Source organism: Diaphorina citri, unplaced genomic scaffold (genome assembly GCF_000475195.1).
Source record: "Diaphorina citri unplaced genomic scaffold, Diaci psyllid genome assembly version 1.1 scaffold1592, whole genome shotgun sequence".
Taxonomy (NCBI): domain Eukaryota; kingdom Metazoa; phylum Arthropoda; class Insecta; order Hemiptera; family Psyllidae; genus Diaphorina; species Diaphorina citri.
In genome coordinates, this window is record NW_007379018.1 from 4,677 (window position 1) to 22,155 (window position 17,479).

At 37.3% G+C, this 17,479-nt stretch overlaps 2 protein-coding genes across 3 annotated transcripts in view; both read left to right on the top strand.

Annotated features, from left to right (window-relative positions):
- The window catches only part of LOC103516531 (histone acetyltransferase type B catalytic subunit), a 16,755-nt gene extending 4,612 nt beyond the window's left edge, over nucleotides 1-12,143 (top strand). The window contains exon 8 of the mRNA XM_026828899.1: nucleotides 12,010-12,143. The gene's annotated coding sequence lies outside the window, so the exon portion shown is untranslated. The remainder of the gene's footprint in view (nucleotides 1-12,009) is intronic.
- LOC113465356 (histone acetyltransferase type B catalytic subunit-like) lies at nucleotides 4,757-13,987 on the top strand (the record flags this gene model as incomplete). Of its 2 annotated transcripts, none has more annotated exon segments than XM_026828898.1 (7): nucleotides 4,757-4,770; nucleotides 5,291-5,371; nucleotides 5,629-5,704; nucleotides 5,947-6,070; nucleotides 6,946-7,087; nucleotides 7,683-7,851; nucleotides 13,761-13,987. In XM_026828898.1, coding segments are annotated over 6 exon segments (805 nt in total), but the record flags the coding sequence as incomplete, so codon positions are not given.
- Nucleotides 13,988-17,479: the final 3,492 nt, after the last annotated feature.

Below are 17,479 nucleotides of genomic sequence, written 5' to 3' on the forward strand. Positions count from 1 at the left end.
AATGAGTGAATGGATCTTGATTTTATAATATAAGATTTGAAGAGGTTTGACAGAGGGAACTGTAACTGCTAAGGCCTCATCGTCCCGAAATTGAAGACAGGATAAGAAAAAGTTTGCCGCTCCGAAAACGAATCTTATCTGTTTGGGATAAAATCCACCCCGGGCAGGAATCGAACCCGCGACCTAGCGCTTACAAAGCAGACGAGCTAACCTCCAAGGCAACTAGCTTGATGGCCTTTCTTTCTTTCTTTACGTTCTATCACTTTTTACTTTCCTTTTTTTTAATGTCCAAAATGTGATCTTTCAGGAGGACAACAAGTAGGTAAATTTTTCAGAACACATGTAGGTATGTAGGGATATCTAGAACTAGCGTGTTACACAAGGTCGTGTGTACCTACCTACCTACTAAAATCCCCTCGTGTGTGATTCTTTTCTTGTTTGAAATATTTTCAAGTCCAATACCTCTATAACTTATTTGTCTTGTTTTTACTTTCTATTACTACAGTATAGCAAGCTATACTAGTTCGTTTACCCTTTTTTCTCAACTTTTACGTCTTCTTCAAAAAGTTTTTCTTCAATTATTAATTTTCTTTTCTTTACTTTGACGTTTGTAACTTTAATTCATTAGTAATTTTTCCCACGTGCCCGATATCTTTCCGAAAACGATAAGTGACTTCAATACGAGCGAAGTTACTTCGTTGCTTTCCAAGATTTTTTCAAGAGGTTTGATAGAGGGAACTGTAACTGCTAAAGTCTTATCGTCCCGAAATCGAAGAGAGAAGGAATACAGGAGAGGAGAAAGCCAGCCGTTTCGAGAACGAACCTTATCTATTCAGGATAAAATCCACCCCGGGCAGGGAGATTTTTTCAAGAGGTTCGATAGAGGGAACTGTAATTGCCAGGGTCTTATCGTCCCGAAAGCGAAGAGAGAAGGAATACAGGAGAGGAGAAAGCCAGCCGTTTCGAGAACGAACCTTATCTATTCAGGATAAAATCCACCCCGGGCAGGAATCGAACCTGTGACCTAGCGCTTACAAGGCAGACGCGCTACCCTCCAAGCTATAACCAGGCTGGCAAAGGTACTTCGATGCCCTCAAAAATTAGTTACCTACATCCAATAAAGAAAGTATTAGGTGATACAGCGAACAATAGAAAATTGAAATCTCATATGAGATATCTTAATATCTTATTACTACAATACCTACCTGGTAGGTACATACTTTGTATTGGCTAATTTATCATTTCAAAAATTACCCATCATTGATTATTTTTTATTATGTATCTATATCTATTTCTAGAAACCTGTAAAAAGAAAATTGTGTATGTTAATAAAATTATAATTTACCTACCTAGTTATTAAGGCAAAAAATAATAATAATAAAAAAAAATATAGAATAATATTTATTTATGAATTCATTATCCCTAATAAAAATTGTGGATTTTCTTTTCTTTTGATGTAGGAGTTGATTTAGCTTCGTAGGCATCTAGGTATGTGCCTACCAACTTACTACATACTACATAGGTGTGTACCTAGGTACCTACCTAGCAATGAGTAGTGTCAATCATATTAGATCAGTTGCGCTTACTTGGGTGATGTTTCAAAGTCATAGAGCAGGAAAAATGAGGACCAACGGAATTTTTCTTTTTCTTCTGTACCTAATGTTCCGTAAATATTAAATTCAATTCATTCAAATAATGTGACATAAGCATTTATCAATAGACCCCTATATTATTCTCCCTTTGAACTTGAAAAAATAAATAAACAATAATATAAAATACCTAAATAAAAACATATAATAATAAATAAATAAAAACTAATGCGTTTGCAAAGGTCAATCATCTGGAAGTATTGAGACATCCGTATCGACATTATCGACCTTTGAAGTTTGAAGTCTGGATGTTATGGTGAATAACATTTGACATAGAACATACATTATTTATGAAATGAACTTTTGGAAAATACATTCCGTTACCTATCTGGATGCACCGAAAATAATAAATTATGATCGTAAATTTCAATAATTCAAAGTTAGATTAGGATCGTTCTCGGAACTGCTGACTTTCGCCGAGCGACATTAGGCCTTCAAGTTGTTGAAATAACCTCTTCTTTATTTCTTCTCCTCTTTTTCGTCTTTATTCTTTTTCTCCTCTTCCTTCTTTAAACTTTTTGTCCCCCTCTCTTTCCTCATCTTGTTCTTCTTTCTTTTCACACGGCGTCGTGTCGGTATAGGAAATCCTTTTTATTTTTTTAGAGAGAAAAAAATATCCAAACTACCATACTTGACAACGCTGCAATCATAAAACTTTGGTGTGGCGTTGGAAACTTTATTGCAAGAAATTTTGCTCGTCCTCTTCCCCCTCTTCTCTTTCTCTTCTTTCTCCTCCTCCTCGTCCTATTCTTCCTCTTTCTCTTCCTCCTCCTCCTTCTCCTCCTCTTCTTCCTTTTCCTTCCCTTCCTCCTCCTTCTTCTCTTCCTTCTTCTCCTCCTCATAATATTCTTCCTCCTCCTCCTCCTCCTCCTCCTCCTCCTCCTATTCCTCCTTCTACCCCTCATCTTCTTCCTCCTTCTCCTCCCTATTATCCTCCTCCTCCTCCTCTTCCAGATCTTAGTTAGATGCAAATGAGGCAAGTTTTGCAGTATGCGCTGCGTGTATCTAGTGTCTTCCCAGAAGATTGCAGTTGTAATCAAGAGGATGTGTCATACCAAAACGAGGGGGGTGGGTACTCGTAAGCTGTTTCATAAATATTTAGCCCCAACACACACACGCAATCCGTTTTCTTCCATCATTTGTAGTTGTCCCCCTACAACTACCTGAAAACGGCTACTTTCCCTGTCGCCTTAATCCATAACCTAACCCCTCCATCAGACCTAATCGAAAGGCCTTACTATATTTTATTTAAAAAGGATTTAACCTTATTCCGGGTCTTTTTCGTTAAATCAGTTCTTCTGACGCTCCATGCTGTTTGAAATGACCTTGAAAATTGAAGTTGTTTTTCTCAAAAGTCAATTTCCATTTTCAGGAGCCTCTTGGATAAAAGGTTTCAATTCTCATAAGAATGAAGTCCTTACCACCTTTCATCTTGTGTTATATTTTAGCTAGTATAAAAGCTTAGATAACATCTTACGCCAACACACGGATTAAATAATTTCAAAACAATCTAATATACACGTAATATTCAGTAGGTATAATATAATATATGTTTGTATATGATGTAGGTACTCGTACAAAAGATTTCTCTTTTGTGAAAAACAGGAAGATTCACTCAGATTATTTATGCGAACAGGGTATCTCAATTTCTCATTCCCTGAGATTTAAATAAGTATACTTTCCCTGTCGCGTATAATATCTCTAGTAGCGCGGTCAAACTTTCTTGACTTGGCGGGGTGGAGCGCTACCGCGCTCCTTAATTACTCTCCTCTTTTTATCTCCTTCACACTTTCTCTATATTATGCTCAAAGTACCTACACCTTGTTCATACCTACATAGGTATCTGCAATATTTAAAAATGCTCAATAATAATTATTTCCTCTCTCTCTCTCTCTCTCTCTCTCTCTCTCTCTCTCTCTCTCACTCACTCACTCACTCACTTTTTTCTTTTTATCTACCTACTTTAAAGACTTTTTCTACATTTTGCCTTCATCCTTCCTCCCTACCTAGATTTTAAATACCCGACCTTCATCAACCCTACCTAGATTTTAAAATACTCGATAGTTATTATTTTCTCTTTTTTAAAAAAAAAAAATCCAAATAATTTCCTCAATAATTCCTCTCGTTTTTTTTTTTTTTTAATTCCAAAAATATTCTGGAAAAACAATCAATGAATGAGATTATTTCATCCTTTTGTTTTTAATTTGAATTGATCCGTTTTATTTATTTAAAAAGGAAAAAAACTCGCCATTTCACTGGTTATCTTTCTCAAATTGGTCACTTTCTCAAATAAATGAGGATAAAATTCTATGCCTCGCCTGGGTTCGAACCCGCGCCCTCCTGTTTACCAGGCGATCGTCTTGAACACTACGCCACAGAGGCTTCTTCTTATTCGTGAAAGACAGAGATGTTTCATAATGATTTAATAATAATTATGATGTATTATAGTTAGGTAGAATAGTTTTAAATAATTTTATCAAAGTAATACTTAATCTATGATTTTTTAATTGGTGATTTTGAATATTAATGTAATGTGTTGTTGATGTTTATTTTTTCAAATATTTATACCTACCTTAAGATTGATTTTCCTGATTTTATTTGTTGTTACAAAGAAAGAAAAATTCTTTGGGAAAAGCGTAATGTTTACCTACCCAAAGTGTTGAAGATATTATTATGTAAGCATCTATTTTATTAGAATACCTATTAAACATTGGAAACGGGATACCGTGTCAAGCTGTCAAGTACCTATCTACTAATTAATACTAAAATAAGAAGAGAATAATATGTAAGTCTTCACTTGAATAAAAACACTAGGTACTTTATTTGTGGAAAGGAGTCAACATGTTTCAGCATCTCATGATCTCATGATGCCATCCTTAAGACTAAATTGAAAAATTGTGTGAGTAGCGAGTAGTGTTTTTAGTCTAGTGAAGACTGAAAACTTGTTTTCTTCTTATTTTAGTAGAATACCTATTGTTGTTCCCTATAAAATACCTACATAATGTAAAAGCCTAAAACTTTGAATCATGAATCTTACCCCACAATACCTACTTTTAAAAAGTTAAAAATGTAATTTATTTCACTTAAGGCAGGTATGTAGGTACACACTGTAACTAGGTAGGTAAGTGACTGGTACCTACATTCACAGATCTATGAGCTACGGTAAATTTAACAGCTGCTAGCTGCTAGCTTACTTGTCACTTGTCATAAGTGGTAAGTTTTGCTGCAGGTAGATAATACACTCTCTTCTTTTCAACCTGTTTTTCAATAACTAATAACCTCAGATTGGAGAGGGCTGTCTTGCTTCAAGAAGAGTGTTCTTTAGTAGGTGTTTTGTTTTACTTGCTACATATTTAAAAGTATCTCAACACCAAGTCTGCACTTGTTCTATTCTATGAAGAGTTAAATACCTAGATAGGTATTTCAGTAAAAATCAATATGTGGCAAAAAAAGCTCCTAGGGGCATAGGAGTAGAAGGTTGTTGAACCAATGCCCCTAGTAATTGAAGGAGCTATTTTTAAATCAAGACTCAGTAGCAATTGCAGAATTTAGGGGACATTATTTCAAGAAGGACATTATTTGTAAAAGTTACTGATTGAAGAAAAGTATCCATGTATTAAAGTTTGGTTTAATTTTTACAGAATAAGCCATCACCATGGATTTATTAGCGGAGGCAGAGAAGTACACGGTGGACAGTAATGAAGTGGTGGAGTTCAAGATGGGTGAGTGAGCTTTCTACTTGAAATCCTAACTTTGTGGCTCTTAGCTATTTCTTTGAGCCCTAGATATTCTTACGTACTAGTTCATGTAAAAGTGTCAAACATTGTTAACATCAACCTTTGAAAAATTAAAATGAAATTGTCTAAATTGAATCTTAATGAATGTGCTTTGCTTTTATTATAACAACAAAATTAATTTTGCAAGCACCAAATTTTTAGTATCTTTCTCATTTTTATCAATTTTGTCCTTTTGTTTTCAGTGAAAAGAGTGTCGGATTTAGAAGATGATTCATGTTCCTTCAAACCAGAAATGTCTCATCAGATATTTGGACAGCAGTAAGTACATTGTCACCTTTGTAATTTTATAATTAATGGGTGGTTGTTGTTTTTCAATTAATAATATTTAGTAAGATTGTTTTTGATAGGAGTATGACCATTGTAGGAGCTTTGGGTCAATCAAACCTATGACCAAGTGCTTATTTAAAGCAAACACACTCACTACCATTTGCTCTGTTATTTCTCAGAATAATTCTGTAATTTTAATAATTTTCATTTCAATTTATTTTTCTTTCTTACAGAGAAACAATATTTGGATACTTGGATCTGAAAATCAAGCTGTATTTTACCCCAGGAAGATTATTTGACTATGTCAACATTGAGTACACAGACAAGATAGATCCAGATCAATTTAACGGAGTCAAGGTGAGTCTTTGCCTTAAAAGAACAAAGATATGATAATGAAATTAAATTTATTTATGGTACATTGTTTTGAATATAACATTGGAAGTGTCGAGGAAGATACAGGAGAGGAGACTGTAGTGGTATGAACATGTTGAAAAAAGAGATGACATGAGCTACATAGGGAAAAGAGTTGAGAGAATGAAAGTGAGGGGGAGAAAAGGGCGAGGTAGACCAAAGGAAAGGTGGAAAGATTGCGTGAATTATGACCTACGTGAGAAAAAATTATCAGGACATGAGGTACACAATAGGGCTGCCTGGAAGAGCCTAACACAAAACACCTATCCTATTTTTAAATAGGTACCTAGGCTAGGAAGAAGAAGAAGAAAGGCTAGGAAGAAGAAGAAGAAGATTATTTGGCAAATGAGATAATGAAATTTACATAAGAACACAATACCTGGTTTCATCAACCTCAGTGGTGTAGTGGTTAGCATGGTGAGCTTTGGATCTGGAGGTTGGTGGTTGGAAAGGTGGAAGGATTGTGTGAATTATGACCTACGTGAGAAAAAATTATCAGGACATGAGGTACACAATAGGGCTGCCTGGTAGAGACTGACAAGAAACGCTGACCCTATTTAGATAGGAAAAGGCTAGGAAGAAGAAGATTATTTGGCAAATGAGATAGTGAAATTTATGTAAGAACACAATTCCTGCTTTCAACAACCTCAGTGGTGTAGTGGATAGCATAGTGGGCTTTGGATCTGGAGGTTGGTGGTTTGAGTCCAAGTTAAGTCATGAAATCAAGTGGGGAAAATTTGTGACAAGTAGTTATGCTTGACTCAATTGAAATTCCTTTACAATTCCTGCATTCTTTCATATTTTTTGTTCCTTATTTTCAGCCCGATGACATTATGGAGGCATTGAAGAAATTGTACACCTTTGATATGAACACTTCACTGGATAAGTTTGTCACTTCACTTGATAAAGAACCACACTTCAAACCCAGTGGAGAACTGTTCCACAGCTTCAAACATACAACAGGTAACTGAGCCTTTATGTAGAATCCACCTAGTTTGTGAGGTCTGAAAGAAACTGTAAAATATCATTCAGTTCTTTACTAGGTACATATTTTTGCTTAGTAAACAAATATTTTACTGTACAGTACCATTTAATTCTTTTTTAGGCAGGTATTTTGCCTTTATGTAGAATCCACCTAGTTTGTGAGGTCTGAAAGAAACATTGTAAAATATCATTCAGTTCTTTACTAGGTACATATTTTTGCTTAGTAAACAAATATTGTACTGTACAATACCATTTAATTCTTTACAAGGCAGGTATTTTTGTTCAGTAAACACATCTTTGACTTGTTCAATCAGAACTAAACTTACAACCTCCTACTTTCCATCTCTCAGCTTTTTTTGGATTTCCAATGGTGTAGTTTAGTTTCTTTTTCAGTGGACTTTGGATCTGTAGGTTTTTGGTTGAGGTCCAAGTTAAATCATTCAATTTATCAATTACTTTATTACTAACACTATTCTTTACACAAAAGGAATTTTTGTTTTAAAAGATGAGTGTTTTACCGCCGTTTTTTTCAAGTAATGATGCTCAACACAGTTAAAATTTATTTGTATTTCAGTTAGTACCACGGGAAATCCTAGTGAGAGAACGTACGAACTATACAGTGTGGATCAAGTAGATCCTGATATGGTATCCTATTTATCCAGAGTTCAGCCGTTCCTACTCTGGTACATTGACTGTGCTTGCTTCGTGGATACGGATGATGAACGTTGGTCCTATTTCTTCCTGTAAGTTAGACCCCAACAAACACATTTAATCCGCTTCTATTCCTGAAACTGAAAACGGCTACATTCTCTGTGTCTTATAATATCTCTTGGTAGCACTGTCACACTGTTTTGACTTGGCGGGGCCGAGTGCTACCGCGCTCCTTAATATCTCAAAAACCTCTTCAGTACAGTTATTTTTTCGGAGTTTTGACCTCAGATTTGGATTTTTCCCAACTTTATACATAAAAATCGACCATTTATTTATAATTTTTACCCATTTGCAACCTCCATTATGATGGACAAGTAGGTACCTTGATAGACAATAAAATTATTACCTATTGATTAAATCTTATTTGTTTAGATTAGAACGAGCCTTATTCGTTTAGGTTCGGGTGTTTGATTCCCGGGAATCAAACCCCCGAACTTGTACTTACAAGGCAGGCGCACTCACCTCCAAACTGCCTACTAGGAGGTAAGATTGGTAAGAATGCAAAAATAATATTTCATTATTATCAGGTAGGTAACTAATAGGTACTTGAAGTGATTGTTTTTTTTTTCAAATTTCAAAATTTCCCTCAATCACGAGAACGTTGCTTAACTTTAGTGGTCAATACAGGGCCTCAGGGCCATATTTAGGCCCCCCTCGAGCTCCCCTAACTTTGTGGCTCTTAGCTATTTCTTTGAGCCCTAGATATTCTTACGTACTAGTTCATGTAAAAGTGTCAAACATTGTTAACATCAACCTTTGAAAAATTAAAATGAAATTGTCTAAATTGAATCTTAATGAATGTGCTTTGCTTTTATTATAACAACAAAATTAATTTTGCAAGCACCAAATTTTTAGTATCTTTCTCATTTTTATCAATTTTGTCTTTTTCAAATCGATTTATCTCGGTATCTAGAAGTCGTTGAAGAAAAAGAAAAATTCCGGAATCCCTCATTTTCCCAGCTTTTTGACTTTGAGACATCACCCAAGTAAAAGCAACTGTTCTATTATGAATCGTGCTCATATTTTATGAGGCACACCTTCTCGCTTGCCAAAATGCCAGAAAAAGGTGGCGCATCTGTTTGTAAACTAAAGGTGTCGGGTTCGATTCCCACCGGGGGCAAAGATTCCCGTTTCCTGTTTTTTTCTTTTTTTTTTGTTTCAGATGATGATGAGAATGGAGAGCCTGGTAAAGTCAGCACCTGTGATTATGTGATGCATATCTTAACCTTCGTTTGGAAGTTCATTTTCGCTTTTGTGCCACCGACCAGTAAGTTCATGAATCATGTAATATATAATAATAAGAATATTATGCCCGCCATTCAAGCTCTGACTGACAGCGGTCTCCTGTCTGCCAGACAGTGAGAATGTGTGTGGAGGAAAAATGTTCGAGACCTAAGTCTGTCAGACAGTCTGACAGACCCCGGGTCTGTGAGACGGTTTTTTTCGAAGAGGTTTGATAGAGGGAACTGTAACTGCCAAGGTCTAATCGTCTCGAAAGCGAAGAGAGAAGGAACACAGGATAGGAGAAAGCCAGTCGTTCAGAGAACGAACCTTATCCGTTCAGGATAAAATCAGCTCCGTGCGGGAATCTAACCCGCGGCCCAGCGCTTACAAGCCAGACGCGGTACCCTACAAAAGCTAACTATAGGCTGGTGAGCACTACTTTAATAATATTGTTCTCTAAAATATTCATTCATATCACGCTATTCATAGATGCATACTTTAAATAACAGTTTAAAAAAAATGTTCTACTAAAGAAGAAGACTTTACATAGAAAGTGCACAAAAGGTACTTTCTTTGGACGTGTCTATGAATGTGTAGGTAGGTACATTTTCCTGTTTCTTCTTTCTTAAGGTATATTTTTCCCCTGATTCCAGGTATATGTTCGGGCTACTTGTGTTTCCTCGTGTCAATAATCTGTATAGGAGTTCTGACTGCATTCAACGATCGTTGCTTTCCAAGATTTTTTCAAGAGGTTTGATAGAGGGAACTGTAACTGCCAGGGTCTTATCGTCCCGAAAGCGAAAAGAGAAGGAATACAGGAGAGGAGAAAGCCAGCCGTTTCGAGAACGAACCTTATCTATTCAGGATAAAATCCACCCCGGGCAGGAATCGAACCTGTGACCTAGCGCTTACAAGGCAGACGCGCTACCCTCCAAGCTATAACCAGGCTGGCAAAGGTACTTCGATGCCCTCAAAAATTAGTTACCTACATCCAATAAAGAAAGTAGGTGATAAAGCGAACAATAGAAAATTGAAATCTCATCTTATTACTACAATACCTACCTGGTAGGTACTTACTTTTATGTACCTACTTTGTATTGGCTAATATCATTTCAAAAATTACCCATCATTGATTATTTTTTATTATCTATTTCTAGAAACCTGTAAAAAGAAAATTGTGTATGTTAATAAAATTATAATTTACCTCCCTAGTTATTAAGGCAAAAAAAAAAAAAAAAAAATATATATAAGACAAGGATGTTGTTAGTATAACAGGTAAGAGCTGGATCACAGTTGTCGCGAGTTTCATCCGATTTTTTTCCGAATGTCCTGTTGGCAATGTAATTTAAATGAGAGTGTCATGTTCTCACTACAAACGACACATTTTTTTTTTTCCAAACGACAAAAAATGTCCTTGTTGGCAATGTAATTTAAATGAGAGTGTTCATGTTCACACTACACACCACACGATTTTTTTCCGAACGACTAGCGTGAACGGGCTTTAAGAGAAAGAGCCAGCCTAGTTAGCTTGGAGCGTAGTGCGTCTACTTTGTAAGTGCTAGGTGACGGGTTCGATTCCCGCTCGGGCCGATATGTTCAAGACAAGACAAGGATGTTGTTAGTATAACAGGTAAGAGAAAGAGCCAGCCTAGTTAGCTTGGAACGTTCTTGAACCCCTGATGTAAACAATGCATTATCTAAACGTAAATAATGGAGCAGTTGCATTTGGGTAAAATTTATGATTAAAACGTCGATTTCTATGAAAAAAAAGTTGTGAAAAATCCAAATCTGAGGTCAAAACTTCGAAAAAATAACTGTAAAAGGTCGAAAATTCACGGAACGTATGCGCACAAACATGAATTGCGCAGAAATGCATGCGCACAAACAGATTAATGAGTTGCCTGCGAGGGAGCTTTGCTTGGGACATTTGATGTGACGTCATCGCGTACGGGAGCGTATGCCGTGACGTCAGAGTTCAAGATTTACCGGTCTTTTTCAAATCGATTTATCTCGGTATCTAGAAGTCGTTGAAGAAAAAGAAAAATTCCGGAATCCCTCATTTTCCCAGCTTTTTGACTTTGAGACATCACCCAAGTAAAAGCAACTGTTCTATTATGAATCGTGCTCATATTTTATGAGGCACACCTTCTCGCTTGCCAAAATGCCAGAAAAAGGTGGCGCATCTGTTTGTAAACTAAAGGTGTCGGGTTCGATTCCCACCGGGGGCAAAGATTCCCGTTTCCTGTTTTTTTCTTTTTTTTTTTTACTTCCTGTTAAGTACCAATAATATTTATAGGGAACCTATACAAGGTAATAAAGAGAAAGTATTGCTAATCGGTCCAAATTTTCAAAATTGGGAAACGGTTGAAAATATCCGTTTTAGAGTGTTTAGGTGAACGTTCAATCATAAAATAGAAGAGAATAGAATAGAATATACCTTGTTTATCCTGCCCGAATAGGACTGAAAAGTCCCTTTACCCCAGCAGTCTAAACAAGGTCTCGTCGTCGATTTCTATGAAAAAAAAGTTGTGAAAAATCCAAATCTGAGGTCAAAACTTCGAAAAAATAACTGTAAAAGGTCGAAAATTCACGTATGCGCAAAAACATGAATTGCACAGAAATGCTTGCGCACAAACAGATTAATGAGTTGCCTGCGAGGGAGCTTTGCTTGGGACATTTGATGTGACGTCATCGCGTACGGGAGCGTATGCCGGAACGTATGCGCACAAACATGAATTGCGCAGAAATGCATGCGCACAAACAGATTAATGAGTTGCCTGCGAGGGAGCTTTGCTTGGGACATTTGATGTGACGTCATCGCGTACGGGAGCGTATGCCGTGACGTCAGAGTTCAAGATTTACCGGTATTTTTTAAATCGATTTACCGTTTTAGAGAGTTTAGGTGAACGTTCCATCATAAAATAAACACAAATATAAACGAGTCTTCTTCCTCTCGTCTATTCCAGTGGAAGACCCATCCGAGGAGTGTCAATCTATGCGGGACTATGTAGATGTTAGTAACTGTGCCAAGCTGACTGGCTGGAGTAAAGAACAACTAGTGGCGGGATATACACCAGCCATGGAGAAACAAGTGTATGAGGAGCTGAAATTATGCAAGGTAAGTGGTGAACCAACCTCAGTGGACTTGAGATGTGGAGGTTGATGGTTCGAATCCGAGGGAGCCCCATCCACCCCTGGTGGGCGATTGAAAGGGGGCGCCTGCCAGCTTTCGCCTCAATCCCCCAAGTCAAATAACCAACTACGGGGGTTTTACATCTTTTAACTATGGTCTTCCCACGACGAGGGCTCATGGATGGAATTCGGGGTGCACTCAGCCTCTTGAGTAGCGACCAGTGGCGGCATTACTAGCGTAAAAAGATTGATGATGAATGAGAGTGTGGGTCTCTGCTTTAAGAATTCATAATTTGATTATCGTTTTTAGACTTTAATTTTCAAATATTTGACATGAAAATATAAAATAAAATTTATTTAATAAATGTTGCATTGTTGCACCTATTCATAAAATGAAATGCTTGTTCCATGAATGGGGAATTATTTCAACAATACCTATGATATTTGAACCTAATTTAATTAATAACAATTAAGTATAACCCATGTGGCCTACTAACAGTGTTCCCTTTACTTAATGTAGGTATGTTATTTCTAGGTAGGTATGATATTTAGCTCATAATTTTTTTCTCAACATAACATAACTATGTTGAGAAAGAGAGAAAAAAAAGATCACTCATTCATTCTAATCTGTGTTTTTATTACAGTTAGTACTTCTGGAAGTTCTAGTGAAAAAACATACGAATTATACAGTGTGGATCAGGTAGATCCTGATATGGTATCCTATTTATCCAGAGTTCAGCCATTCCTACTCTGGTATATCGACTGTGCCTGCTTTGTGGATACGGATGATGAACGTTGGTCCTATTTCTTCCTGTAAGTTAGACCCCAACAAACACATTTAATCCGTTTCTATCCATCGTTTGTTGTTTTTCCTCTACAACTTCCTGAAAACGGCTACATTCTCTGTGTCGTATAATATCTCTTGGTAGCACTGTCACACTGTTTTGACTTGGCGGGGCCGAGTGCTACCGCGCTCCTTAATATCTCAAAAACCTCTTCTTCAGTAACCTCCTTGGTCGAGTGGTTATCACACTAGGCTTGCACGCCGGAGGTCCCGGGTTCGATTTCCGGCAGGGTCGAAGTTCTTTTCGGTTCTGTGCGTTTGTCTTTGTCACCAAATGGAGGGTAAAACCGTAAAACCACGTCTGGAAAAGTCCATTAAAACCCATTGCAGTTTTACAGTGACTTTGAACGTCTACCAAAAAACGGACATTTTTTTACACATTATCATTATCATTTTTTCTCTCTTTCTTTTCTCGTCCTCAGATATGAAAAATACCAGAATGACAGTCAGGAAACATGCTATGGACTGGCCGGCTATGCTACCGTGTACAAATACTACACCACGGGTATCACACTAAGCTTGCACATTGGAGGTCCCGGTTTCGATTCCCGGCGGGGTTGAAGTTTTTTTTCGGTTCTGTGCGTTTGTCTTTGTCACAAAATGGAGGGTAAAACCACCTCTAGAAAAGTCCATTAAAACCCATTGCAGTTTTACAGTGACTTTGAACGTCTACCAAAAAAACAGACATTTTTTTTCACATTATCATTATCATTTTTTCCCTCTTTCTTTTCCCGTCCTCAGATATGAAAAATACCAGAATGACAGTCAGGAAACATGCTATGGACTGGCCGGCTATGCTACCGTGTACAAATATTACACCACACCCTTCTCCCTGCCGCCTAAATGGAGACCTAGGATTAGTCAGGTGTTCGTATTGCCACCCTATCAGAGATCAGGCCTGGGACCTCGCCTGTATGATGCTATCTGTCGGCGATATGTACAAGACAAGGATGTTGTTAGTATAACAGGTAAATGACGCGATCTGTCGGCGATATGTTCAAGACAAGGATGTTGTTAGTATAACAGGTAAATGACGCGATCTGTCGGCGATATGTTCAAGACAAGGATCATTGTTGTTAGTATAACAGGTAAATGACGCGATCTGTTCAAGACAAGGATGTTGTAAGGATCATTGTTGTTAGTATAACAGGTAAATGACGCGATATGTTCAAGACAAGGATGTTGTGAGTATAACAGGTAAATGACGCTATCTGTCGGCTATATGTACAAGACAAGGATGTTGTTAGTATAACAGGTAAATGACGCTATCTGTCGACGATATGTACAAGACAAGGATGTTGTTAGTATAACAGGTAAATGACGCGATATGTTCAAGACAAGGATGTTGTGAGTATAACAGGTAAATGACGCTATCTGTCGGCTATATGTACAAGACAAGGATGTTGTTAGTATAACAGGTAAATGACGCGATATGTTCAAGACAAGGATCATTGTTGTTAGTATAACAGGTAAATGACGCGATCTGTTCAAGACAAGGATGTTGTGAGTATAATATGTGTAATATGTAAATGATGCTATCTGTCGGCGATATGTACAAGACAAGGATGTTGTTAGTATAACAGGTAAATGACGGGATCTGTTCAAGACAAGGATGTTGTGAGTATAACATGTAAATGATGCTATCTGTCGGCGATATGTACAAGACAAGGATGTTGTTAGTACAAAAGAACAAAGATATGATAATGAAATTAAATTTATTTATGGTACTTACATTGTTTTGAATATAACATTGGAAGTGTTGACAAAGATACAGGAGAGGAGACTGCGGTGGTATGGACATTTGGACATGCTGAAAAATGAGATGACATGAGCTACATAGGGAAAAGAGTTGAGAGAATGAAAGTGAGGGGGGAGAAAAGGGCAAGGTAGACCAAAGAAAAGGTGGAAAGATTGTGTGAATTATGACCTACGTGAGAAAAAATTATCAGGACATGAGGTACACAATAGGGCTGCCTGGAAGAGCCTAACACAAAACACCTATCCTATTTTTAAATAGGTATAATAACACTAATCACTGATCTAATTGTGAAAACTCCTTTTTGTGTTTAACCTAACCCTATAATAACACTGGTCACTGCTCTAATTGTGAAAACTCCTTTTTGTGTTTAACCTAACCCTATAATAACACTGGTCACTGCTCGTTTGTGCCAGTTCCTTTGGTAGCAATATTCCACGGATGTGACTTCTGCACAAGCACCAGAAATTTGAATTATTTTCATTTTGTATCCCCAAATAGGTATTTTTGAAGAATTACTTATATTTCAATTAAAAAAGATATCGTAAGGAAAAATCGGAGCGTGTGATTTGAAACTTAGAGGACCCCGAAACGGATATATTTCCACCCATTTCCCGATTTTGAAAATTTGGACCTATGACAATACTTTCTCATTACCTTGTATAGGTTCTTTCCTATACGTATTGGTAATAGAAAGTAAAAAATAATGATAAAAACTTTATTGTCCTAGTTTTTTTAGTTCAACCTAATTAATCTGCAAACTTAACTTTAGAACAGCTACATATATCTTCTCATACTACTACGATTATAGCAATTAAAAACCAAGAGAAACTTTTATTTCTCGGAAATTGAAGCAAAAAAGTTCGCTTTTTTGGGAGCTATTAAAAATGTAGTTGAATTGAACCCAAATTCATAAGCCCGTCTTCCAACGCCTCATGGGTTCAAAGTTCAAAATAATTGAAAGAGCAAATCGATTTGCGTTTGCACCCCGCTGTGCGAAATCGAGTTTATTTTAGATCCTCTAACTGGCAATAGAGAATATGAAGTCAATACCCAAATTAAATCAAAATTCCCCCTTTTCCTCTACTTGTAGAAAATTTGTAGGACCGACACCGAATCAAAATTACTCTGATGAAGAAAAGTCATCTCCCTCTGTTGGAACTCGGTTTTTGAAGATCTCTACTACGAATTTTCCTCAAATCTTGCCTGTAATCACTCGAGATTTCAGATAACAATTTCAATTTCACTTAGGTACTTGGCACTTGTTTTCAAGTAAACAATCAACCATCTAACTTGGAACAAAATAAACCAATCAGACTTCCCCAAGTTTGTTTGTAAACAAGTTCCTCGCGTCTTATCTCGATATTGATTGGTATTCATCTGGTACCACTGTGTAACAGGGACTGGAAAGTTCTTGACTTTTTCCCCCGAAATAGTCAGAGTTCGAATAAACATCACGTGTGATACACTCTCGGAAAAAAGGGAAAACTGTCGAAAAAGTTAAAAAAAAACTTCGTTTGTGTGTTTTTGGTGAACAATTTTCGGGAAAATTTTTCGAATTAGAGGCGTGCGTTTTTAAAATTCCTTTTAAGGATGAGCTAATTTTTTTCTTCATTTTAGAAGTGTTCCAATTTTTACGTACTTAATCTACTAATGAACTAGGATATTCGTACTTTTGCCATGTTAACTAGTGTCTCTATTGACTTTATGAATAACGGCGGAGATAGATACATTTTTATAAATACCTATTTGTATACGTACAGAGCAGTTAATACTTAACTAATCGCGGATAAAATATCTGAATAGTTGACGCGTAACATTTGAAACATTTCATAGTGCTTGTTCGTATCATGACAGTATCGTTATCAACATCACTCGTAAAAATGACGGGAAAATATTAACAGATATTCTAGTAAATAATAAAGGAAGGACGGGCTAAAAAGTGAGAATGATAGGCTTATATGAAGTCACAATCGAATATAAAGGAGAGACAGTTCCAGTAGTATAGGTGTTAAGGATTCGTAACCGAGGAGACAGCGGTTCAAATCCCATTAACATGAAATAATTGCCTTAAGAGGACTATTTATAAAATCGAGTGCGAACAAACAAGGTAATTCCCGTTTTCCCGCTAGGGCGCGGGACATTCTCTCCCCAGGGAATAACGAGAGGGAAATAATCGCGTCCCACAATTCCCTAACATCCCGCCCCCTCTCCAACACAACATTCCTCAGAATGATGAAGCGTCGATTCAAGAAAGTGATGAACTATTTCTTTAACTTCGACAGCAAAACCCCGAACAAGAGGTCGAAAAAAGTCGCCGCGCCGGGATCCTCAAACGAAGCACATCTCTTGAACGAATCTCAATACATCATCCGGCGATTGAACGAGGGGACTGTCACGCCACGAGATAACGTGTCCTTCTCCCGATACACACCTCTACCGCGGATAGGGGAAGTAGCCGAACAAGTGGTGGAGAAGCCCCCCTCTCATCCCATGACGTCTAACGTGGAGACACCCACGTCCCATATCCTCACGTACAAGTTCTCCCCGGTGCAAGTCAGATCCAAAGTATCCTACCAGCTAACACCTCTACCGGCAAAACCGAATAATGACGAGACGAACCGAACTGGGCCGACAGAGAATCGCCCACAGCGGCCAAGGCTAGTGAGGCAGAACACCTACATAGTCAAGGAGCCGGTGTTTA